Source organism: Passer domesticus, chromosome 2, assembly GCF_036417665.1.
Source record: "Passer domesticus isolate bPasDom1 chromosome 2, bPasDom1.hap1, whole genome shotgun sequence".
Lineage (NCBI taxonomy): Eukaryota > Metazoa > Chordata > Aves > Passeriformes > Passeridae > Passer > Passer domesticus.
Window position 1 is genome coordinate 16693977 of NC_087475.1, and position 26051 is coordinate 16720027.

Below are 26051 nucleotides of genomic sequence, written 5' to 3' on the forward strand. Positions count from 1 at the left end.
GAAATATTCTTGAATTCAGATCTGTGAGTAAAGGCTTTCTTATAATTTCTGGCTTTTTTTTTCTTTGCCTTTTTTTTTTTTTTCCCTAAGCATCTGCTACCAACAAAATGTGATCCTTTAAAGCTCTGCTTATCATTTGGAAACTTATGTTAACAACAGAAAGCTGCATGACAGGCTGAAAACAAAAAAGACAAATCAATGCATAAACCTGGTGTTTATGCCACTTCTTTTCAGCCCTAAGCTTAAGTTGCAAGTTTGTTCCTGCTTTGTTCTAAAGCCTTCCTAATCACAAGTAACTAAAAGATTCAGCTGATGTAATGGTAATTATTTATCCATGTATCTGTAGTATTGATTCTTTTCCAAACCTTACTAATTTTCACAAAAAAGAAAAATATCCTCAGCTGTCTCACTGTTTGAGGGCAAGGAAGGAGATCAACAAGGAAAAGACACAGGCACATGTCCAGGCTTTTTGTAATCACTCAGTTTAAAAGACAACAGATCCATTTGTGGCTGCTGTGGTATCTCTGCCACCTAACTCTGTTGAAATAAATGGGTGCTTGACCACTGTAGTGTTGACAGCAGGATAGATTTCTCTAGGGATAAAATAGCAAATGGCAAAACAATTTCTGAGTCAGAATTTCAATGGTAATGAATGCCAGCACCTTACCACAAGTATTCTCCATTCAGTTATCAACTGAGAAAAAAAAGTACTAAATTTTTTTGTTTCATTTCTTTAGGGTTTTTTTGGCTTTTGGTTGTTTGCCTTTTTTTTTTTTTTAATAACTGTTTGGGCTTTTTGTTGATTTTTTGGAGGATTGTGGAGTATTTTTTTAGCAAGTATTGTAAAGGGTTTTTCTTGTGCTATCTCCTGTAAATAGGTGGTGGAGAGCTTGCTGCTTTATAAGGGATGGAAATTCCACATAAAGTTTCAGTGTTGAGGGAGTTGTAAGTTTTGTTATACTGGTGTGAATCCAAAATTATTTCATTAAAATAAGTTCCCATAGAGCAAATTTAAATTGACATGGACCCCATGGAAGGTGAAATTAGTCCTTTGGATATAAATTTTTTGAACTATCACAATGATTGTTTACTCCTCTCGTGTCTTGCATGGTTTAAATCAAATCTGGATGTCTTCTCCTTTAAGTTAATGCTGGTGTTTTACTATACTTCATGATGCTTGGGGGGTGTTTGACATAATCTTCTTATTCACAGCTTCCTTTGATGGGGAAAAGCATGCCATCAATCTTCCTTCTGTAAACAGTGCATCGTTTGTCCTGCGCTTCTTGGAGAAGCTCTGCCACAGTCTGCAGTGTGATAATCTCTTCAGTAGCCAGCCTTTCAGCCCTTACATGGGATGTGCACACAGTCCTATGGAGTACGATAGGAGTAAGCCAGGTACTGTTAATCACTTGTTATTTTCAAGTGCTGGTATTTCTGAGAAATGTGGGGACTTTAGGAGATGCAACTTTTCAGTCTTTCTGTGACATGAATTGTTTGAAATTAATACACTTCTGTTCTTAGTGAATTGGTTCCAGAGTGGAAGTGCTTTGACAGTAATGGATAGGTCATACCACATGTGCAGAAATAATTTTCTTCAGCAAACTTCTCCTTGTAGGCAAGTCAGAAAACATATGTACTTAACCACTGTGATACTGCTAAAAAGGCAAGCTCAAAACTTCACATTTCACTTGTTAAATTTATGTTCGGTTCATAAATTAAATTTACCAAAAGATGCTTGCTCTCTGTGAGAAGGCACTTCCCCTGAAAGGGAGTTCAACACAAGTATTAGGTCTTTTCTTTCTCTTTTTACCTTACTTAGGGATGGCTCAAAAATTTTTACCTTCTACTATGTACAGTCCAGTGATCTAGTAGAAAAACTTGTGAAATTGGCTGCTTGTGAAATTTTGTGTGAGTCCAATACCTTTACTGCACCAGGAATGTAGAGTGAAGGAGAGATGCAATTACTTGCCCAAGATCTCCCAACAGGTTGTTTGTAGGACCTGGTATTACAAGTCCCAAGTAAAGCCAGGAGTCACAGCTGAGATACCTTTGTTATCAAGACAATTTCACAACTTTTATATTGGCAATGAAGCTTCCTCAGAGCTCTTTGATAGCTGAGTCTGTATTCTGGGTGCTGCTGTAGAAAATGCTTTTCCTCTTTCCAATGCAGAAATTATGTTTATAATTCTATCTATTGTATGAAAGTTATTTGTTTTAACTGTTCAGGAAGGTAGACAGGATTGAGGTTATTCAGCTTTGAAATTTTGTATTGAGGTGACCGAGTCTGTGTGACACAAGAAATGGAACTCTAACCTGGTGAATGGCTGATGTCTGTCTGTGCTTCTGTCTCTGGACTTAGCCCGTGAGCAGCTTTATGCTAGAGTAACAGGTAGTGACTTTTCCTCTTCACAGCCAAAGAAGAAATACCTGAAAACAGAAGTGCTAAACGATACCCTCAGGACTCTCCACCATACACTGCTCCTCTTTCCCCCAAGCTTCCCAGAAACGATGCTCATCCATCTGAAGGTAATTACATTATGTCAGAATTATATATGAGGATTATTTATGGTTTCAGTATTTCCAGTCAAAAAGGACTGAGTACAACATATGTATCTGGTTTATCTCTAGCCTTTGACAGGTCAGGGTGGAGGTATGTTAATTATTGATCACTGGCACAGATTTTGCACTTAAGGAAGATCTACTGCAAGTTCCAGCAGTGCTTTACCTAAACCCACAGCCTTTTCTGTGAAGGGGTTCAGGTGGCAGATGAAGCCTCCTGCTCCATGTAGGGCTACTGAGCAGAAAACCAATTGCCTTGAAATGGTTTAGGAGATAAATTGGAGGCAACTCTTTACTCCAGGTTGGGTTCATTAAGTGAGTAAGGGTGCACCTTGATGATACAATTCAGCTGAGTTTATGGCTAGCTAGCTGCCAGTGGAAGGTGTGCTGCTCCTGCTTTCCTTGCCTCCTTGTCCCTGCACTGAGTCCTAGCCCACTCCCTCCTCCCTTTCCCTGGCTGGGTAGTGAGCTGAAGCAGTGAACAAAATCACAGAAAAAATTCTGGTGAAGAGTCTTGTTTTACTTCTCTGGAGTGACTCTCTGTGGACTTGGACGAGCACAGGGAAGGGCTGAGTGGAAAGCAGCCATGGCCAGGGGGCAGTGTGCCCCCCCTGTGACAGCTCACTCTTAGCTTGGTGTAGTTCACAGATAAAATAACACTTCTTCCTGTGCTGCAGCTCAGCTGCAGTAACTGAGCACATGTCTAGTCTTAGTCTGCCTCAGATGTGAAGTAAAACATCTTGGTTTAAATGTCAGTGAGAGAGACGCAGCAAAATGGTTGAGTATTTGCTGTTTAACTGGTTAAGACATGGTAAGTTGATGATACTGACTTATCCCATCTGATACATACTTTCTCTTGCAGCAAGATACCTGCACATCATTTCCAGGGGCTTTTTTGAAGTATAATGGGGATTAGTAATTTTTTCCTCCTTTTTTCTTTCTTTTTGTTTGTGACCTTGAAATTATTTTGTCTCTGTTACCATGAGTGGAGGTAGGATATCTCTTCTGTGCATATTAAAAAGCCAAAAGATTACAGTTAAAGCAGAAAAGGATGTAAAATTAAAATGTTCCAATTGATAACTTATTTTAAATTATATGTCTTATTATTTGGTGTATATATAACAAAGTCTCATCTTTATATTTCCAGTAGCTGTTATTGTACACAGTTCTGCATTGATTATTGGCTTCTGTGTCTTCACAAAAGAAGCTCTGGTTTAATTCTAGAGATACATTAGATATCTAAGTTATATTTCTGGTACTAACATAATAAGTGTGGAGCACTTAACACTCAAATGAAGTTGTTTCATTTGGAGCAAAACAAATGTTTAAGTAGATCTGCAGTAAGTTGTAAGAAATCTTACTCAAGTAAACATGAGTGCACATACTGCTTTTTATTCCTTGTTTGCTAGCGGATCTTCTACAGATGGAGTTAGGGTACCCTTTAAAGTACTTTTTAAGATCACTATTCATTGTAAAATGCAGTTACTTGAATAGAAAGTAATTAAAGTAAGTGTTTTTCCATAGTTTCAGAGGTTTGAATTTGTACTCTGTGTATTTTAACAGGCAAAGTGTTCTCTAGCACTGTGTGTTTCCCATTAGGACAATGTCCTCTGCTGAAAATCTGGAGGCAATTTTGCAGCGGTCAGTCATGGGTTGGTTAACAAGAAAGATCTGCCCCCAAAAAGTTCTGGTTCCATTGAGACACAGTTGTCTTAAAATAGTTGTTTTGAAATATCATTTGAAGGCAAAATGGAGTAATTGTGGGAAAGTCTTTCAAACGGCTCATTTTCCTTCTGATCTGCTCAGGGATATGCTTTGCAGGTTTTGCTGCCTTTCTTGCTCACTAGCAGTTTCTTCTTAAAGTTACGAAAGATAAAGAAGGAGGGAGTGGGGAATAACTCAGACTCCCTTCCCCTGAAAACAGTGTGTTCTTACTACTGTGTCCAATTACATCATTTTGTTATGTATGAGACAGAACAACTGGCTTCTAATTCCCAGAAGAGCCTCAAGAAAACAAAACATCCAGTTCCTGCTAAGGCTTCAGTGCCTAAACAGTCTGCTCTCATCCCTACATTTGAAACTTAAAGCCTCTTACTGGCCTTTCATTAATCTACCCAGAGGTCAGGCATTCTGCAGTAGAACCTCCCATCTCCTTCCATACCTCTGTTATTCACAGCTGCTCAAAATGCCAAGGTAGGGGAACTGTGTCGCTCCATGATTGCAATGCTCCATTTCCTAGATGCCAATTTTGTTGCATTTTGTTTGTAGAGAAGCTGGATGGCTGGATTGGAAAGTGGATTGGATACTATAGCTACTGAACAGAAAGCCTTACCTAAAAAATGAGGGGAAATATGCCAACTTTTCCACCTTGTGTATATGAATTTAGAATTTGCAGTAAGATAAATTCAAATGCTGATATCTTGGAGGAAAAAAAGCAGAGTTAATCTTTCCCAAACCTGGTATGTCCTTCAGGATATTTAACATCTGAGAGAAACCTTGGATATAACTGGAATGAATACAATTAAGATATTTTGCAATACAGTCATTTTTTAGCATTTTTTCTACAGAAATCTTGACAAAGATAATGTAAAACAATTATTAAAAAACAAAAAACAACAACAACAACTACAAAAAAAAAAGAAAATAAAAAAACCCAAACAAAACCCAAAACCAACCTACTACCAGGTTCCTGCTAGTTTACCATAAAAACTTTAAAAATGTTTTTTCTTACTATGTTGCATGGCTGATACATGCTATAATACTCCAGTTAAAACTCTCTGCTGGAGAGTGTTGTCTCCATTTTTCCATCCTACCTTTTAAGACTTCTGAAACCTGAATGTACAGGTTCAGTCAGTTTGACCTCATGCTCCTTCATACATCTTTGCTGTAACAATTTAAGGTATCACCTCTGCCTTTCAGCCTTGGACTTAGATGTGGTTTCATTCTCCTCAGCTCTGATTTTCCCTTGGTTAGCTACTTTTTAATTTTATAGTGTGGATCGTTGACTTAATCTCTTAAAGTCTCTCTGAAATTCTGTGGAATGATACCTTTTGTTTTTAATCTTGGTAAGTTGCTGTAAGTACTTCTGAGAAGTATAAAGGCTTTTATTTTCTTGATTGTTTTCTTCAAATACCTCAGTAGCTTCTTCTTTGCTTTTGTGACTCAGGTCTGACAAACTAGAAAGTTTTGCAGCAGTTATTTTGAAAGTTACTTGTATGAAAGAGAAGGACTTGTACCCACAAAAGCTTATTTATTCTGTGACTATCGAATTTAGTAAAAGATGTCACATCACCTTGCAGATAAGGAGTCCAGAAAGGCTGGACATGAAGATGCAGGATCAGGCTGTCCTCACATGCTGAAAGACAAGCTTGCATAGAAGAAGACTGTCCTGGCTGAACAGAAAAGTTTGGCTGGAACTCAGGAAAAAAAAGGAGTTTGGAAGAAGGGGCAGGAAAATGAGAAGGACTACAAGGATGCTATTAGGTTATTTGGGGCAAAAATTAGAAAGGTTAAAGCCCAAATAGAACTTAATCTACTACTGCCATAAAAGACAAGAAAATTTTTGTCTCATTTTTCTCAGCAGTCGGGGAGGGCTAAGGAGAATCTCAAGCCTTTATTGGATGTGGGGGGGAACAAAGTGATGGCATTTTAGGAAGGCTGTTTGAAGTAGTTTATGCCTCCTTTTCTTCTGTCTTCAGTACTAAGATCAGTTGTTCTCCATGTACCCAGCATCCTGAACTGGAGGGTAGGGACAGGAGGCAGATTGAAGGCCCCACAATCCAAGGGAAAATGGTCACCACTTGTGCACAAGTCTCTAGGACCATATAGAATCTGCCCAGGAGTACTGAGGGAGATGGTGGAAGTGCTCGCCTCCATTCACCTTACTGTGCTCTACAGTTATGTGAAAGGTTATTGGGAGGTGGGAATTCATATCTTCTCCCAAGTCAAGAGGAAATGGCCTCAAGTTGCACATGAAGAACTTCAAATTGGGTATTAGGAAAAGTTTCTTTGCTAAAGCCTTGCCAAGCATTGGAACAGGCTGCCCAGGGCTGAGTCACCATCCCTGGAGTTTAAAAGACATGTAGATGTGGCTCAGTGGTGAACACAGTGGTACTGGGTTAACAATGGTCATCGTGTGGCTTTTTCCAGCTGAAAGGATTCTGTGGTTCCATTGTGTGATTCTATGGTCTTGCCTTACTGAACTCACTCTGTAGGGAGCTGGCTCTCTGAGAGCCTTTAACCCTTTCAAGGTTATGCTGTTTGAAGGTCAAAATACATGTAACAGTTCCTCACTGTACTACACCTTAAACAGGATTCAGAAAGAGAACCTGAGAGAAGAACCTCAAGCAAGAGGTTCAGAAGAGAACCTCAAGCAAGTTGAAAGCATGCTTGAGAAGGTCACTGCGTTTTTTAGGAAAATACTCTTCCTTTGGTTTTAATTGGGCATTTGCCCAATAAATTCTTGAAAGTTTTCATATAAGAAGGGTAGTAAAAAGCTTGTTTCAGGAACTTGGTTTGCAGAACATATCAGTTCTTATTCCAAAGAATATGCTGCCTCAATAGCATATGTTTTATAACTTCAGTAGCGTTATTTTCAAGATGGTAGTGTGGGGCTTACACTTCTGTGAACCTGTTAGCTATATTTTTCCAGCTCTTAACTCTCCTGCCAAAGCAGCATTTGTTCCATACAGATTTGTGCATCAAGCTTCCAACTTCTTTCTTGTGCTAGATACTGGTCTGATGCAAACGGAGGGGAATGTCTGTGATTGCTAGAGAACAGATTAGTGTTCCTGTTGATTTGGCTTTTTTTTTTTTCCCTCACATAGCATGCTTCTCTCAAACAGACTTGAATTGGGCTGAATGGTAGTAGAATTTTCATTAATCAAGCAAACCTGTCTCATGGCCCAGAGAAAGGGACATGCTGAACTCCACTCACGTGGCTTTGAATCAGTATTGACAGACTTTAAAAGTTCACAAGTCTTCTGAGTGCATATTGTTTTTCTTTTGTAGAGTATAAATTTGCTGCAAAGACATAAGAACTAGAATATTGTTTTACTCCTCTCCTGAGACTTCACTTTTTTTTTTTTTTAACTTGCTCATAGGTCCAGTAATTTACCTATATCTTTAGCTTTCCAGAGTCTGCAGTTAGAGACCTTGAAACCCTGCCCTATGCAAAGAACTGTGTGTAGATAAAGCAGGGTGGTCAAAACATTGTTACATTAGTGTGCCATGCCAGGCACTCACAGCCTTCTGTGGCTTTGTCTGTAAACTCTTCCCTTTTTAATAATGGCTCTTCTGTCTGAACCTGTTGGGGTCCATACACAGCAATTGTCCACTTGTTTTCTTTATGAAGTTGGTAACTCTCTCTGTTGTTTAGAACTTACTAAACAATTGTTAGTTAACATGAGGGGTTTTTTTGTATTAAAAATGTCTTGCAGAATAAATGCTACATAATATTAATGGTTGGCTTTTTAATGGTGTGTTTAAAAAGCAGTGAAAATTCTTGACTAAAATTATTTGATGTATCAATATTTACAGCAGACAATTTTATTAAAAAAAAAATCCTCTGTCATTTCTCTGCTCATAGCTTCAGTAAGTACAATTGAAATGATTAATGGAAGAATGTCTCAAACTTGACATATTAAATCTTTTGCTACAAAAATAATATTTGAAAATACAATAGGAGCTCAGTGATGAGTTGAGAAAAAGGGACAAACATTCAGTCTCAGTGATTGTCTCACAAGAGATTTTTAAAAGGATTACAATCTGTCAATACCATCAAGAGAACATAGCAAGGCCTTAAGTAACAAAGGCGTAAATTCCGTCACTTTGAACATATTGTTGCTTGCTTTTGTGTAGCAGAAACACTGCCTATAGAGGAAAACAGCACTTCCAAAGAACACCGATTTTCTGAGGGTTCTATGGATTCTGCACTTAATTCTGTAAATCCATCAAAGCCAGCCTGCCGCAATTCCACGGAGTACCGCGCTTCGGGAAATGCCGCGTATTACAGAAATTCCCATCAGCCAGCAAGTGCTACCTCAAATTCAGCCCCAGTCCTGCGCAGGCTGTCCCTGAGCTCGCCTGGGAGCAGTGGCTACTATGAAGTCAGTAGGAATCGGATACAGAGGCGGATTGAAGGTATGCTGTTACACAAAACCTTCCAGAATATGTAACTGCTTCAATTAGCATGCAGAGTTATGAATAAAGAAGTTCTTTGCCATTGGAGAGCTTGCATATGGAATGAAATGTGCTGTTGCCAAGCATGTCAGGCTTGCTAGTGTAACTGCAAATGCAGAACTTAAGCCTGTTAGTATTAATAGTGTAGTGCAAGCCAGGGAAGGTCTTTGCTGCTGCAGCTTCTTCTTGTTGCTGTGATGGACCCTGCAGCAAGCCAGAGCAGACAGAGATAGCTATATGCAGCTCACTTCCTGAGCATCTTATCAAATATTGCCATGCTGCTGAAATACAGGGATAGGGTTTCCTACTGTCTCCCTCTGTCTGCACAGCTTCACTTGTGTTTGCCTCATTCCCAGTTAATAGCATCTTGGGATCCAGGAGCCAAGTACAAGTAAAACTAATCCCTCTAGGTATGTCACAGTACTAATGTTTGTGCTGCTGTAAGTATTTGTAGTTATAGAAGTCATTTAAAGACAAAAGGAACAGTTCAGTATTATTAGAAGGAAAATAAAGCATCTTTTCATTTTAATATATTGCAAACAATGCATAATAAATGCCATACAGTAATATTAAAGTGTCTTACGTGAAATGAAATCTGTTATCCCTGTACAAACTTGTGACACTTCTTCCTTTCACAATATTTTTGTATTAAAAGCTGCAAGTTCTACAACTGGACCGGATTTGAATTCACTAAAAAGGGAACCTTCAAGAATATTGAATAAGGATCCTTCCACTTGGTCAATAGAGGAAGTAGTGCGTTTTGTGAAAGAAGCTGATCCACGGGCACTGGCTCCACATGCAGAACTCTTCAGGAGACATGTATGATGCTTGTTCATTCTGTTCTAGTAGATTGTATCATGTTTATCTCTTAAAAGACAGCTTTCATGTCTATCAGTCTGTTCACAGCTGGAGGTGGAGTAGACTCTCCTGATATATTAGGTAGAAAATTACTTTTCTACCTGACACCCCTCTTGCAGTACTTCTTTCTGTCTTTCAGTCTTGCTAGACTAACATAAATAGACACCTCTTTCCATTTTATGTGGAAGAATGCCAACCTGGAAGTGCACAAGTTCTAATGGCCAACATCCACAGTACCCCTGTCCTCCCTGGTGCTCTAGAGACAATGGCATTCTCATCTACACTGCAGGTGTTCGGTCCCCCTGTTTTGGAGATTTAATCTGCTAGAGCAGAGATGATGTTACCCATCATTAGCTAGGCACTTGGTCATTGATACTAAAATTCAGAGAACTGAAATATTTAATTAATCTGTTTGAGAAAACAATGTCTAGAGTTTTATAGGTCTGACTAGATGTTATCTTTAGAGACAGAAACTGAATCAGTTTGTGGTAGGTTTGATCTCCCCTATTTCTTCTTGCTGTGCTGTTCTATAATAGGTTGCTCAGTAAAGAGCTGCTTTCTTATTTTATTGCATATATGACCCTCCAAAAAGAGATTGGCTTTCTCTTTAATAGTATTTCACCCATGTTCTGCTCCAGCTCCTCCTAACAGTTTAACCTCTGAGTAAGCTGGATTGGAAGGAAAAATAAAAAAAACTTCCAATATAGATTCTTGTCTTCTATTTTACTCTTAGTTGTATAACAACAGTAAGTGTCACTTGTTTTGTCAGCTTTATGTTTAAAAAGGTAAGAGAGACTGTTTCTCTTTATGGTGCTTTATGGAACTAATTGCCTGTTTGTGGTATGTAATGGTACTAAGAGCTTAGGACTGTCATATTTCAGCAGCTTCTCAGTCAGACAATTGAAATCTGACTAGTTGTCCTTGGTCTTGATCCTGACAATCTCTTTGGTTCAACATGGAAATAGATCTAATTTCCCATATTTAGATGGTCTGGAGCCCTTTCCTCCATGTGACCATTTGCACATGCATGCCAAAATCCTTCCACAGCTGTTTTCAAGGTTCAGTGCAAGGCCTCAGTGCTTGGATCATTTAATCTCTAACTGCACAGACCTTCCTTTGCAGCTTCTTTTTATTTTTTCCCTTGACCCATTCAATTTTTTTCCTGGTTGGAAACCCTAATTCTGAGGGCTCTTTGGTCAGTTTCTTTATTTACTATAATTTTCTTTCTTTAACATCTCAAATATTTAATCACACATTAAAAAATACTAAAACAAATTAAATTTCAGTGGTCATCTGTAAATTCAAACTTACAGTTTATATATAGTAGATATATTTTTACTACAGTATAAACAACTATAATGTACTTTCCCACTTTACCATGCAGCTTGTTAAAGTAGTTATCTGTTGTGTTTATTCTCTTCCTTCTGCAGGAAATTGATGGGAAGGCACTACTTTTACTGAGGAGTGATATGATAATGAAATATATGGGACTGAAGCTGGGGCCTGCCCTGAAGTTGTGCTACCACATAGAACGACTTAAACAAGGAAAGTTCTAGCCAGTGGGGATACCACAAACGTGAGTTGGGATCACACCAAGCTCTCAGGTTCACAGCCAGCGCTTGATTTGAAATGCTTCTGCTGATAGAAACCTTTATTTTTTGAAAGTGGCCTCGAATTGTAAAAGAGACATTCAGGATAAAGGGGGGGAGGGATTTGTATTACATTCTAGTATTTTTGCAAACTCTTTCACAGCAAGTTGGCAGGGAAGGACAATTGATCATACTGGGTGTGGGCAGGTCTGGTAACAATGCTCTCCAAATCCTGGAAATTGTGTTCTGTGTTACAGGCTTCAGCCAACGTGTTCATATCAGAACCAAAACAGCTGAATCCCAAAGGGAAATAAGAAATTAAACCAGCATCAGGTGTTAATAATTTTTACAGGGGCGGCTGTAAACTTTTATATTGCAAGAAAATCTTAAAATAGAAGATTTCATCTCTGTAGTGAATATTCTGGTCTTTCAGAAGAGAGGAAGGGTAATGGAAGAGAGGGCTGAATACAAATATAAGCTTTTATAAAGTGTGATTATCAGTCCTTTGGGAAGTTATGAGGACAAATGTATCATATATTGTCAGTTTAGGCAGGCAGTAAATATTTCTGTTTCATGGAAGGTCATACTGGCTGTATAAACAGCCACTTCTGAGACAGACTGATTTCACTGGAACAATGCACCCACATATTAAACATTCCATCTTTTTGCTAAGTTTGGCATGGATGTGTTCATGATTTTTATATGTACACGTGTATGTGTCAGGGAAATACATACTATATAAAAATATACATACACACTGTACATATATTTTCAGTTTTTTAATGTGTTCTTTGCACTGTGCCAGAGAGAACTGTACAATTTCTTGGTTTTTACCAGTAAATTTAGTTGTGTATTACTTCCATTAGCACCTGTTTAATTTGTTCTTGGAGTCAGAAGGTGACAAACAATCAAAAGGTGTTTTTATTCATACAGGCAAGATCCCTGTACTATGCAATAATCCTGGTTATTCATCCCTTAACTCTGAGCCATATATTCTGATATGTATTTGGAAAGACACATTTGGTTCCAATGTTTTGGGTTTATATTTCCTGTGAGGAAGTGCTACTATGTAACTGATAAACCTTTTTTTGGGTAAAATTGGTGCTGTTTGTATAAGCTGCAAGAATGAGTGGTGATAATAAAACGGTTTGTTGTCACTGCCAGTTGTAAAATACATCAGGGACAAGAAAATATACTTTCTGTTTAGGAAACTGAATGTACTGTATGTAATAGTCAAGTGATAAAATTGTTAGGGAAGGTGTAGTCCTAAAATGGTAGGATTTATTATATTTCTTAATGCCTTTTTATATGAAAGCATATAGTATAAATGTATTTTTTACAAATTCCTTTTTTGAAAATTACTTTCTTACCAAGAGACTGATACTCATCACATTTCAGCAGAGGTACTGCTAGAAAACAGTGAATTTTGTGACTCACAAGTCCAAGTATTTTGTTATTTTAAGGGACTGCAATGCAATTTCAATTCAGAAAGTCATTTGGGGCCTGAGAATTGTTTTTGTTATTACATCATTAGACATTTGACACTAAATTTTATCTGTATCAATTTGTTTTGCATATCTTTTGTGGTGCATGTATGCTTAGATGATACAATACAGGCATGCTGTTTATAGTGAGAAAATGTCAGAGCATTGATGGAAGAAACAGAGAATTTTCTCTTGGTGTTAGAAAAATACTCGCTTCACTTTGATATGGTTCCACCAAAAATTATATAGTAATGAAAACATCATGCCCCATGTGTTTAGTATATTGTTTATACATATATATAATTGTATACTACTTCTTCTATGCTATATTATGCTGAATTTGGGTTCTTCAGCATAAAAAGATCCCATACAATTTAAATGGAAGTAATTGACTGAAAGCAGTTTTCATTTTTTACATTGCCCTTGGCATAAGAAAAACAAAGATGTTTGAATTTTCTGTTTGGTCTTTTGTACATGGCACTATTATGGGTATAAATATTTGTTCAAGGCTTTCTGTGTACCCATGTGCACAAAGATAACTGTGATGTTGTTGTACCAGAATTTCTTTGTGTGCTGTTGTGTGAGTTTCAAGCATTCAGAGTCTTACAACAGAATATATTTTTTATTCTTTATTTTCAGTGGGATGTTCTTATCTAGCAAGAAAAATAAAATAGTTTGTTCATTGTTGTAGCTGTCTGTTCTGTTTGATGCTGTGTAGATGTGAGTGCTCTCTGCATAGGCAAGGGTGGCTGTCTGGTCTGGCATTTGGCAGTTTTGCAGGTGGTGGAAACATCTGATATAAGGAGGTTTTAATGAAAAGGGTAAGATCATTACAACCTTGTTCATCTGCAGCAATTAATGTTTGAATTTGGGTTGTTCTGTGCTTTCAAAGTAAGAACTTACCTAATTATTTAACTATTTTGTTTTGTACATCTAATTTTGCAACTTAGAGCTTATAGAATTCTCATAAAACCAGTGAGGAAAAGAGGCTGATAAAAACTGTTTGTGCTGTGTTCGGATAAAGATATTAAGTATTTTAAATCCAAGCAGTTAATGGCAGTAAGTTTGAACTTTGTAGACTTCAAGCTTTCTTGTTTCTGTGATACAGAAGTCTCGTGTTCCAGTGACTGTTACCAGCAATCAGCCAGTGCCTGAGAAGGAACCTGGACTGGGTTAATGGTAACCTCACAACTGTCACTGGCAGTGGATGAACATTGGAAGTTGGCAGTACCAGCAGTCCAGAGGCATTTTGCATCTGATCTCTCTCAGAACATACTTAGTATCTTTTTGGTGTTTATTTGATATACAATATGATTTAGTCTCTTTGTTTCTCCAAGTTGCTTTTCTATCAACATGGATTCATCTGTTTATCTGGTTCTGTAACTTTTGGTCATCTTACAAGACAGTGCCATAACTCCTCAGTGCATCATGGGACTATTGGGAATTAAAATACTGCTGCCTGGGAGGACTAGCAGCTCTAAAAATTATTTTTGCAGAACACCTATGCAACAGTGGAATTGAAGAAGTCTGTAGGGTAGGGTGTGGCAGTATCCATACTGTAGGACTTTTTCACACATATGTAGGAATGATAGTGAAAGACAACAATATCATGTTGTCAATGTTGGCTTGAAGGATGGAACATCTTTCCCTTTTTTGTTGCTTTGGATAAACATGCACCATTTTTTATTTCAGGTGGTAGACACAGCCACAAAGATGTTAATCTTATTACTCGTTATATTGGTAGAAACTCTTCTTCCTCTGCAGTCAGGGATATAATTTTCAAAAAGTGGTGTTAACCTTCTCTGTAACTCTGACAGTTTTATGTGAGTCTGTGGATGTGATTATGTAAGCCCTGAACATGATACAAAAATTCTAAATTTGAGTATCTCAAGTATTTTTGTAGGGGAAAAATGAGCCCTGGGTGGGGATGACTAAAATCTTGAACTTTTAACCTGATCAGATAAAAGTTTCTTTGTGCTTGTCTTTCCTTTAATTTAAGCTGAAATTCAGAGAATTGAAATATGGGTACACTGAGGCAAAGCTGGTATTCAGTAATTCAGCCTTTTCCATGTTCTATGTAATGAGGTCCCCCACCTCATTCAGCAGCAGGCCCAAGTTTTCCCCAGTCTTCTTTTGTTAGCTATAGAATGTTGTCTATTTTAATGCAGGATCATGGAGAGAAACACATTTTAAAAGGGAATGATAGCAGTATTTTTTTCTTTGATTGGCCAGCTGGTTACATAATAGAGTAAAATGAATGAAGAGGTGTGAACCTCTTCTAAGCAATGAGCTTCTTCATCTTTTTGTCACTCTTTCTGCCGAGTTGAGGCTGTGTAGAGTTACACTGGCTTGGCTTGAAGAGGAAAAAAGAAAAAAAGAGAGACCTCCTTGAGATCAATTTCAAAGGTCATATATTCCTCCTCTCTGCCTTTATTACATGTAAAACCATGGGAGTGAGTAAAAAGTGTTCATTTGGAACTGCCTGAGAGTGATGCAGGGAGGCAAAAGCTGATTTCATGTCCATTTTAGTGGTGAAATGATTGCTGGTGTTTTTTTCAAGCCTTGATTATAATCTTTCACTCTGTAAAGCTTACTAACTAGCCCATAATCCTGGGATTGTGTTCCCCAACTGTCAGTGTTCCTGTTATTTCAAAGGTCATGCAGAGCCATTTTGAGACTTGTTAAAATCTGAAGAGTCTGTTGTAAACTCAGTGTTCTGAGTCTGCAACTGTATACATAACATTTTAAATATATTTTTAGGTTTTTTTAGTGTGAAAACTGCAGAGATAGGGTTGAGGGGTTATTTAATGGTGAAGTATTTTGCTAGTTTGTTCTCTGATGGTTTGTTCTAAATAAATCCTCATTATTGTGGCTGTAGTAGATGATGAGAGTCCTATGAGTACTTAAAATATGCCATTACAGTGATCCAGCAGGCTTTTAAATTCCTCACTTACATAATCATCCATCCCTGTCCTAGCAGATAATTTTGATTAGCTGTAATTTGTCCCATTTGAATCAGAATTAGCTTCTATCAGCTCTAGAATCTCCCAGTCCTGCTGCACATGCTGAGGAGTACCACAAGCTGCTTCTCCTCATAGCTTTATGGACCACTGCTAGTTTTATTTCAGCTTTCATTAACTGCACGGGAATTGTTTAGTGCTAATAGTGAAGACTGCACACCTCTACTTCTTTTCTTTATAAAATACCCAAAGGCATTTTCATCCACAGAGATTCAATTTCCAGCTTCTGAAATCTAAGGCCTTTGAGGACAAACAGCACAAGCAAACAGATGCCAGCACAAGGGGAAGGGGAGATTGCATCCCATGCTGTCTGAACAGACAAGCGTGAACAGATGTACAGCTTGAAGCTGGCAGAAACCCTGTCTGCCAGTGCTTCCTTTCTAGCTGTGACAGCTGGATGAATATGCCACAAAACTACCATGACAATTGCCATTACCCAGTGTTGGCTGTCCCACCTCTGAGGTCCAGATCTGGAAAGACAGACTCCTGTACCCTTCCAGGCGGATGCTGAGGCAATTGGCAAGGCAGTGGGAAAAAACGTAATGAATGGTGGTACACCTTGGAAAGTCTGGTGTTCAAATGCAAGAGGTCATGATTTTACTGAATATTTTCCCTTTCTCATATTTAGGTTTTTTTAGTAGTTATGGAGGCACTCTGTTTCCCCAAGCAATTGGGCTAATGCTGTCTAGATTTCCAAGAGTGAGGTTTTCAAACAGATCTGAACTCTTCCACAACTTCCATCTCTCCAAACTAGTGCTGCAGAACATGTTTCCTCTTATGAAGACCCTTTTGAAGGAAGGCTCTTCCCATGTGCTTTTTAATCCTGCATGTTATGAAAAGTAAGGGAAGGAGTCTGCAGCTTTTGCTTGCTTTATCTCTGATAAAGCAGTGATTGCTGCTGATATCAGCCCTTGCCTGGGGATGTACATGATACTCTGTTATGAACAGATGCCTCTCACCTGCACAATGTTATTCAAGGTGTGATCTACAAAGTGTTTTTCTATTTAAGTCCCTGTGCTTATATGAGCAAAATTGTGAGGTGGGAGAAATTAATAAATAAATGCTCAGTTTTAGTCTACCCTTGGTTTATGCTTGTACTTTAGGGGTGAGGTGGAACATAATTGCTAATAATTGTTATATTGGAACATTATTTCTTATTAGGTTCAGTGAGTAATGGGACAGGGGGCAGGTTTTGTTGGTTGGTTGGTTTTAGTTTGGGGTTTTTTTTGTTTATCTTGTTTGGTTTTTTGTTTGGTTTGTGGTTTTTTTTTGTTTTTTTTTTTTTTTTTACCTGACTGCTATCAGCTGTTCATTTGTTTTCAAGAGGACAGCTCAGCAAAAGGAAGCACATTACTTTCATACATCTTTGTATTCACTGTAATTAATTGTAATTGCCTGGGTGGTGTTTGGCTACAGGAAATGAACAGGTTGGGGAAAGTTTAAATGTTTTGAAAGAAAACAGAAGTGCAAGGCTGGGATGAGTGATAGGGTTTGCTTGCAATAAACATGGGAAGCAAAATACATGAAGAATGAAGTAATGGAAAATTAGGAAGGTGAAAACCAGGTGGATATATCAAGATAAACTGTTTCAGATTCACAGATAACTTGTGTCTTTGACTGTTCCTGTTAAGCTGGGATTTCTAATGGGAAAGTTAGGAATAAACATTTTGAACCATGTCAGGGATGTCAAGACCTAGTTGTTTAGGTCTTCCAATAAAGGCATTGAAAGTTGGCATTGAGAAGCAAGTGTTCAGGTGCACATTACAGTGACCAAGCAATGCTGGCCAGGTCCCGTGTTCTACCACACAAGAGGTCTGGCTTTAAAGTCCAATTGTTCAGAATATCTAGCCAAAATTCTATACATAGAGAATATTTGTGCTTTCTTAGATCTTTGTTGTTGCACAGAATGCTGTGGCAAAAAGCAGAGAGCAAGCACTTAAATATTCTGTTGGTATCTTTTAAGCCCACTCTGACCCCCGTGTACACAAATACAGGTGGTTCTAGGTGAGTGTGGCACGTGCATCACTGGGCTGTAAGATGGAGTGTGGTGGCTTTGTGCCATCATGGCTGAGCTGTGGAGGGTCTCTGAAGGGTAGGCACATGCTGTCTTACACTGGATTGTGCTCTTTGGGCCAAACTTTCAAAATACTTATTTTGAAACATTTGTTTTTTAAAAAAAAATCTGCTTGTTACCTTTATAACTTTGAATGCACGTAAGGTTGGGTTTGGGGATTTTTCCTCCATAAGTGAGAAATTACTTGTGTATCAGACACCTCAAAAATCAATAGCTTTCCCATGCTTATTGGTGGTACTTCTAGGGGTTTTCTTTGGGTACATAAACTCCTTGTTTTTGTGTCCAGTGTCCTGCCCTTGGTCTGTGAGATGCCAGTCTGAGACAAATAATTGCCTAACTTTGTTCCTAAGCAAAGCAAGATGGGAACTGTTGATGAGGATGTGGTGGGAAGGATGATACTGAAACAATGCAAAAAATGTGACCGTTTTGAAACAGCTGTGGCCTAAGGAACATTAGTAATCCCAGGAGCAAGTGGGGGGGACACTGGGTGATGCAGGGATGCAGTGTGTCTGTTGCCAGCGTTTCACTGGAAACACACTTCCAAACAGTGAAAAAATGATGTTCCACTTGGAGAAAAGTAGAAATAGTCTTTCCTTCCAGATATTTGATTAGATTGTACCCTGTTGTTTGTTCTTTTAATTTCATATCTTACTTTGGAAGAATCCTAATAATTTCAGTATTGGGATATTATGGTATTAGTCTAAGAGAGCTTGGGGTATATGGGCACAAAGCAGCACTAAATATTTTAGTGATTAGTAATATTTCTACTCAAACATGAAGAAATGTTTCAGATGGTTCAACAACAAAACAGATTTTCCTAACAGGATTGCAATACCATGATTTTAACAACTGTGGAAAATAGGTTTTCCACACTAAAATTAGGGGATTTGTTTGTGTATGTCAGACTGCCCCAGAGTACACTGAATTGAAAACTTCAGCATTGGGGTATGTAGTACAGTCTAAGAGAAATGCAACTTTAAATAAGAGGAGGAGGAAGCGCTGGAAAAAAAAAGTGAAAGGTGACTGAAAAGAGCAAAGTGCACAAATTAACATTATTAATGTCACTGTGTCAGGCTGTCTGCCTGTGGGAAGGCAGGAACAGACCCCAGAGGAAAACAAGGTCCTTGACTGAGCCCTTCAACATGTTTTTATAAACTTGAACACAAAAACAAACTAAAACATCTGGCACCAGGATATTATGCAATGTTGTTTTTTGCTGCTTTCATTGTTTAATATTCTTCATGAGAACTGTTAACAAGTCACTTACTGTTGTCGGATCACAGTCCCAAGTTGCCTCTGTGCAAGTGAAGGGGCACAGACTTCTCTGATTCATTCCCTTCCATGCTCAGTGGCCATTTATCTGGCAAACAGTTTCCCCTGAAACCTTTCATGTGCATGTGTGTGAAGCTGATTCTTAAGCCCCTGTGGGTCAAACATCTGCAGGGATGTGCAAGACAGTGTAATCATCCCAGAGCTCTGGGAGGCCTGAGCAGAAAATGGGTCGAAGTGGTTAAAAAAGTGAGCACTGATCGTGAGACATCGTGGCATATCAATTTTATAGCAGATAGGAGGGTGGGTGGTAGGAGAATAGAGGTTACACATGTTCCCTCAGGCATGGGAAAGGCAAAACCAGCTACCTTTGCTGTTCTTCTTCCCTTTGCATTTCCGCTGGGATGGTTTTGTCCCCTGCTGTCAGGGCAGGAGGAGCAGGAGGTTGCACTGCCCTGTGTGCTCTGCATGTGTTGTTTGATTTATGGTCTCCCTCAGCCCTCACTTTTTGGCTGCCTTCAGCCCAAGAAAGCATTGCCCTCTCTGGGCTCGGTGCCTGCCTTTCTCCCTGCTCTCACCGAGTGGCCTGAGCTGTGTCTTTGAAGCTGATGCCCTTCTTTTCTCTCTCTGTCAGCAGCTCACAGCCCAAGGCTTTTGCTTCTCCATTTCATTCTCTGTCTGGCTGCTTGGTAACTTCAATAAAGGTACAATACTAACAGGCTTGGATCTCAGCTTCCATTGCCTGCTTCCATTGCCTACTTTCCTCTCCCTATTCTCCACCTTTTCCTTGCACTTATGATTGTCTGTGCTTTACCTGACTGTTTGGTGTCCTCCCAACCTAGAAGCAGCCCAGTCCAGGTAAGTTTTCTGTCTGAGAGGCTGCTTATTCTTCTTCTGGATTAATTTATTTTCCCAACAGCTAACTCCATGTGTGTAAGCCTTAGATGTGCACCCCTGGTTCTGCAGCTGTGCTTTGGGCAGCACTGGAGAAAGGCTGTCCCTGTGTAGGAAAGCTGCTACATCTGAGCACTCCTGCCCCCGAGGCTGCTCTGTCCCATGGCCTTCATCTGAGATGTGCAGCCCTTCTGCCTGCCTTGGATTTAGTTTCTGGATTTCTGCAGAGCCCCTGCCTGACAGGGAGAAGAGAGCAGAGGGAAAGGTAACACACCCCACAACCTTCTAGCCTCTCACTCACTCCCTAAGACCCCACACCCAAAGTCCAAGTCACATGGAGACTGGAACTAAGAAGGCGTGCCCCTGAGGGCACGGCTCCTCTCTCCCTGTTTTACATCTTCCATATACTCATCATTGTAACATGTCTTCCTCCTACCATTACAGCTTAATGACTTTCCCTTCAACTTCACTAGAGGTATTAATGTCTCCATTAACAGCCACCAGAAATGGAAGCTCCATATATCATGAGTGCAGCTCCACATCCTTCTCATACAGAAGTTTCAGAAGCAGTTAAAATGTAGCCCTGTAGAAAATTAATGGCCCAATATACAAAATCTCTAATTGCTGCTAGAGGCGAGGAGGAGGAGGAGGTGAAAGTGCTCAATCTTGGTGTAATTAAGTACTTTGTTCTATGGCTGCTTCTCCCCCGTGCTGATGGGATGTAGGACTTGTGCTTCACACACGAGGGTGGTGGGAGGCCAGTGGTCCCTACTTAGCATCATTTGCCCAATGAGCTCAGCAGCAGGAGAGGTGCCAGTGTGTGGCTCCTCTTCCCATGGCACAGCCTTGAAGCCTGGGGTTGCATGAAATGGCAGCAGGGTAAGGGAATGCCAGCTGTCCTAAGCCTTCCTGGGAAGATGCTGTTGAGAATATTCCCCCTGCCCCTGCAGTTTAAGCAATGGAAAAGCCAGGCAGTGGGGTGGGTGAGCCCCTTCTGCTCTGCTTACCCATTTCTAGGGGAGTGGCTCCAGCCTGTGTCACAGGCTCTGGGGATGTTGGTGGCAACTGGCAGTGCCAGGGAGCCTGCCCATCCTGGCCCTGTAAAGTCAGGCAGGCTGTCCTGAAGTGGCAGAGGGATGCTGGGATAATTGGAGCCTGCCCTGGTTTTCCTCCACCCTGCTTCAGAAGGAAGAGGCTGCAGTTACTCCTCCAAGCGGCAAGATTTAGCCACATGGCTGCTGGTCTGGTCTACTGTTACAACCAGCACCAGCTGGCTTTAAACTCAATTTGTTGTCCTCAGGCATTGGGTGTTTTGACAGTGCTTGTATGGGCTTATAATGTCATAAAGCTGATTTAGGCTAATTTGTTGTCAGGGTTTCTGGAGCCTGTGGTCTAAATTCAGTTAAACCAGACCTCTCTGTGTGCAGAGTGGGCTGGGAGGTACCCTCGGCATTGATGCTCCCAGTAAATGCCTCTGAAGGAGAGGAGGGAAAAGCTGAGCACCTGCAGCCAGGGGAACCAACCAGCTCTGCCTGTCCCAGCTATCCTGTGGCCAGCAGGAGGGGCAGCAGTGGGTGGATGCCTTCTCTGCCTGCTGAGGATGCTGTAGGGAATGACTCACACAAGGACAGCAAGGATTGGGGCCCTTGGTGCAGCAGATGCCACCACCAGTGTGAAACACTTCTTTAAAAAAAAGAAATGAAACTTCTTTTGAACTTGCTTCTGTCGACTGCAAAATAAAAATGACAGTAGCCAATTCAGTGACCGCCTTATTTTACTGTGGTATAGCCCTGGGGAAAATTCACATTACCAGAAGGTTTTTTGACACTCTAGAATGGGCAGGCTGAAATAGAAGCGGACAGTGACAACTGGGACGGCCATCCCAAGGGATGCTGAAATCCTCAGCCTCTGCACTGCAATAAACAGATGACATATTTCATTAGCAGTTTCTTGGAAGGAGAAAAATGAAGTAGCTGAGTATTTTCAATTAGAAAAAAAAAAGATATTTAAAAAAAAATACAGTCAGACGACTAAACATTAATGAATCCATCAACACTTTACGGTCTTCTGAACATTGTCAGTTCTGCCACCTCAGGGAAAAATAAAAGGCTTTAAAATACTTAAAAAGCAAATGTTTGACAGAACTGATGCTATGCCTATGTGAAAGTCTTCCATTTTTGTATTAAGCAAGAAGGCAGTGATCCTTCAGCCAAGGAAAAGAGAAACATAATGCCTTTCCTAACCTCATAGTGCAGATTCATTTTCCAAATACTGAACTGGTGTCTGCTGCTATCAAAAACTGCAGCAGATTTTGGCATGACATTGGTGCCTATAGGTGTGAGTAGACTTGAGACACTGAAGCTGCTCCTTTGAGCAACTTCTCATTGTATGAACAACTGCAAAAACCTTCCCAAATCTGTCCAAAGGGAGTCTTAGAAATAGGCTGGTGGCAGCTAGGCAAAGGCAGGCACAGTTAGCGTGTGACGGCATCCAGCCGATGGCTTTATAATGGCTTTTTTTACTTAGACAGTCCTGGTGCCCTGCCAGGAACATGTAATTTGAAACTGCAACAAACGTTTTCTACAGGTATAGCCACAAAAAACACAGCGCCCTCCAAAAACTGTCCTTTTGCTCTTGCATTTGTCCTTCTGTCAGGATCTGTATTTACCAGTGAGCTGTGTGAACTTCGAAGCCAACAGACAGTAATTCACCTCCAGCTCATTTCCACAGACAAGTGCAAAACTGTAACCTAGCAGAACTTTATTTTAATTGTACATTCACATTTCTCCATTGATGTGGGTGGCTTTGCACACTGCTGAGTGATAAAAGTTACACAGCTCAAAGAAACGTAAAAAACTAACAATAAACAATTTTTCCATATAGCTGTAGTCAGGCAGGGAAAAATTATGTGATTCTTTTTTTCCCTTCCTGCCCCCTGGCAACCAAATTCCCTTGACTTTTAGGCTTTTCTATTTTAAAAGACTGATAACATTACTGAAGACGGTTTGCTGGGGGTGTCTCACAGTGACCCTGTCTCAGGTGTGCACTAGGCTGTGGTGCTCACTCTCACTCCTCTGGTAGCTCACTGGGTGCATTGTTAGCAGCTGTTGTGACACGCTCTTTGACACCGCTGCGGGACAAGATCATTTTTCTTAGCCTGCTATTTTTTTTAACATTTTATGCTCATCACAAGTCAGATACAGCAGTTTACAGCTTACAGACATTTTGCACGACCTCCTTTGTAGACTGAAAGCGATTCGGAAATGAGAAAAGAATGCTGCAACCAATTAGCACGTACAAACATTTATTTTGAAATTTCCATTCCGACTGTTATGAAGAGTTACATCATCAAAGCACTTTATGGCAGTGAAAATAGCTCTTACCCCTCTGACTCATCCTTTACTCCATTAAAGCTGCAAAATGTGCAATCTGCTTGAAAAATAGGTTGCTTTTTATTCAGTTTCCCATGAAAAGTCAAAATTTGGTAACAAAAAAAACCCAAAAAACAAAAACAAAAGAAAAAACCAAACCAACCCAGCTTATAGGACCTCTACATCCAATCCTCTCCCTCTTCCCCCAAAAATAACTTACAAAGATAGTTTAAAGTTTTAAATGAGTTTAAAACCGAGTGCATCTTTTTTTTTTATTATTTCTTCTTCTTCTTCTCATAATAATCTTAAAATTCTAAAAACCCATAATTTACTTTCTTGGAAAAAAGGCAGCCAGCCGTTGCTTCTTGATTGGAAGAATATGTATCTCCGGCGAGTTCATTTTCTTTAGCTTTACGCTCCTGTTTTTGACGGGTTTCCTGAGGGCCTCGGCGCTGTCCCGGGGCTCGGGCGGGCTCTTCACGTCGTAGCACTGCAGCACCGAGTCCTGGGGCAGGTCCCTTTTGAAGGAAAAGTTTTTGGTGGAGACCCCCGACAAGCCCTTGATCTTGCCGCAGAAGATGGTGGGCACGGCATCCTTGACGGAGACGATGACTTTGGCTGTCTGCGAGGTGCTGACGATCTCGATGTTGTTGCCGGCCTTGGGCTCGCAGCCCGCCCTGCCCGCCTGCTCCACCAGCCACTTCTGCGGCTGCCGCAGCAGCTCGGCCGCGCCGCCGCCCGCGCCCCGGCCCTCCGCCTTGCCCGCCGCCTCCGGGGGCTTGCAGGGGCCGAAGGGAGCGGCTGGCCCGGGGAGCTTGTCCGGCGCGGGGTGGGCACCGAGCTCGGCGGAGGTGGCAGGGCCCGGAGCGGCCGCGTCCCCGTGCGGCCCCGCCGGCTTGCGGCAGGAGGCGAGCGACAGGTCCAGCGCCCCGTCCTCGGGCGGCGGCGGCGGCGGCAGCGCCTCGCTGGCCCGAAGCGCGGGCGGCCCTTTCATGGAGAGGTCCAACGCCTCGTTCTCACCGCCCATCTTGATGACAGTGTGACGGCTCAGCTGGGGAAATTCCCGGGGCTGGAGGAGCTCGAAGGGCTTCGTCTCCTCCTTCTCCAGGGGTGTCTGGGTGCCCTTGCAGGAGTGCGGGGTGAAGAGTGGCGGCTTGGGTGGGTCAGGGGCCGCCTTGGCCTCGGCGCCGTGGGGCACAGGGATGGGCACAGGGATGGGGATAGGGATGGGCACGGGCAGGGGCACGATGACGGGGTAGGGCACCAGCAGCGTAGCAGGCGGCACCAGCGGGGACAGGGGCGAGCTGAAGGCCTGCGGTGGGAGGGTGGCGTAGTCGGGGGGCGGCTGACACGGGGCTGAGCCCAGGGCGCCCTGTGAGGGAAACAGGTCCTGAAGGACGGCGGCGAACCCCGGAGTCTGAAACACCGGGGGCAGGACGGGCTCCTGCGCCTGGCCGGAGGGCTTGGGGTCCAGGAGCTGGGGCTGCCCCACGGGGGTGGCGGTGCCGGGGAAGAGGCCGGCGTGCAGGGGGCTGGCGGGGCAGGCAGCCCCCGGGGGCAGCACCAGGGGCGAGTTCAGGTGCTGGAAGACATGCTGCTCCAGGAGGACGGGCAGCGGCACGGGGCCCTGCGTTGTCATCACGTAGGGGGTGGCGGCATTGGTGGCTGGCATCTGCGGGGCTGCGCTGCCGGCGACCTGCAGGTGGATGGGCAGGACCACGGGGCTGTCCCCCAGGCAGATGGGCTGCAGCACGGTGGCCGCCACCTTCAGGGCCACCCCGCTCTGGGACTCGGCCGGTGGCGTCAGGATGGAGGGTGCGGGGACTGTCACCAGCGGGGAAAGGGCCTTCTTCATCAGGTCGGCCGAGTTGATGTTCCAAGCCTCTGCTGTGATCAGCTGAGCCACCCCATTTTCCAGCTTGTTGTTGGCCATCGCCGAGGGTGAGCTGGTGACATCCATAGGCAGGTTGGGGGCATCCTTGTACAGCTCCTCCATGTCGCAGGGCTTCTTGGGCTCTGCCAGCACCACCTCTACATCGCTGTCAGTGGGACCCGCGGCGGCTCCACGCTGCCAGGAGCATCAGCACCGACATAATTTGGCCTGCAAGCCAGAAGCATATTTTAGGCACCACATAAATCTCTTCCCCAAAATAATATTTGTAATTGCCTTTAAAGAACCCGTCACCAAAGAAAAGCCATTAAACGTTTCCACACTTCAAGCTAACAGCTCTATAATACAGTGTACTGTATGTACAGAGATGCAGGATATGCATACAACCCTCATTGTTGTGCAAAACATTTTGGGGAACTTATATTTAGCCATAAACACGGCCTTAAGGACTGCCTGCAGCCAAAAAACCCTCTCAGTACACAGCCTGAAACAAGGACTCAGGATGCCCGTTCCACATTTTTAAACACAGCTTCACATAATGACAATGCACATCAGAGCTGAGTGACAGCATGTTGTTTTAACTCAACAGAACCCCCAAAACAAACATTTCTAAAAATATTGCAGCCAGGAAATATTCAGCCATTCATGAAGGGTACTTCATTCCCCTACAATACTTGTTCCTTTTTCCTCCCAAAACTGCTGTGTGCAGGATCAGAAAGGAGCACGGCCATGCAATGGCAAAGCAAAACCAACCAAAACTCCAGTGTTCACCCTGCCACAGTGCCAGACAGAGACAGTAATGTGAACCAGGCACCTGATTCATTAAAGACTTGGAGGGAAAAAAAATGAAAACAACTTAAAA

General features: G+C 41.7%; 2 protein-coding genes across 8 annotated transcripts in view; one reads left to right on the forward strand and one right to left on the reverse strand.

The window, feature by feature from the left end:
• SCML2 (Scm polycomb group protein like 2) overlaps positions 1-15550 on the forward strand; it is a 74297-nt gene extending 58747 nt beyond the window's left edge. For 5 of the 7 annotated variants that reach the window (XR_010355543.1, XR_010355546.1, XR_010355547.1 and 2 more), the window contains 6 exons: positions 1213-1395; positions 2413-2526; positions 8419-8700; positions 9395-9558; positions 11028-13491; positions 13779-15550. Coding sequence is in view for 1 of the 7 variants with exons in the window: in XM_064407583.1 (XP_064263653.1) it covers positions 1213-1395; positions 2413-2526; positions 8419-8700; positions 9395-9558; positions 11028-11153 (869 nt within the window). In the remaining 6 variants the exon portion in view is untranslated. Of the gene's footprint in view, positions 1-1212; positions 1396-2412; positions 2527-8418; positions 8701-9394; positions 9559-11027 lie in introns of all 7 variants that reach the window. The other 2 variants (XR_010355545.1, XM_064407583.1) reach the window with 2 other exon arrangements.
• Positions 15551-23214: 7664 nt separating this feature from the next.
• RAI2 (retinoic acid induced 2) overlaps positions 23215-26051 on the reverse strand; it is a 44595-nt gene continuing 41758 nt past the window's right edge. Inside the window, exon 2 of the mRNA XM_064407584.1 lies at positions 23215-25399. Coding sequence (XP_064263654.1) covers positions 23627-25294 — 1668 coding nt within the window. The 5' untranslated portion in view covers positions 25295-25399 and the 3' untranslated portion in view covers positions 23215-23626. The remainder of the gene's footprint in view (positions 25400-26051) is intronic.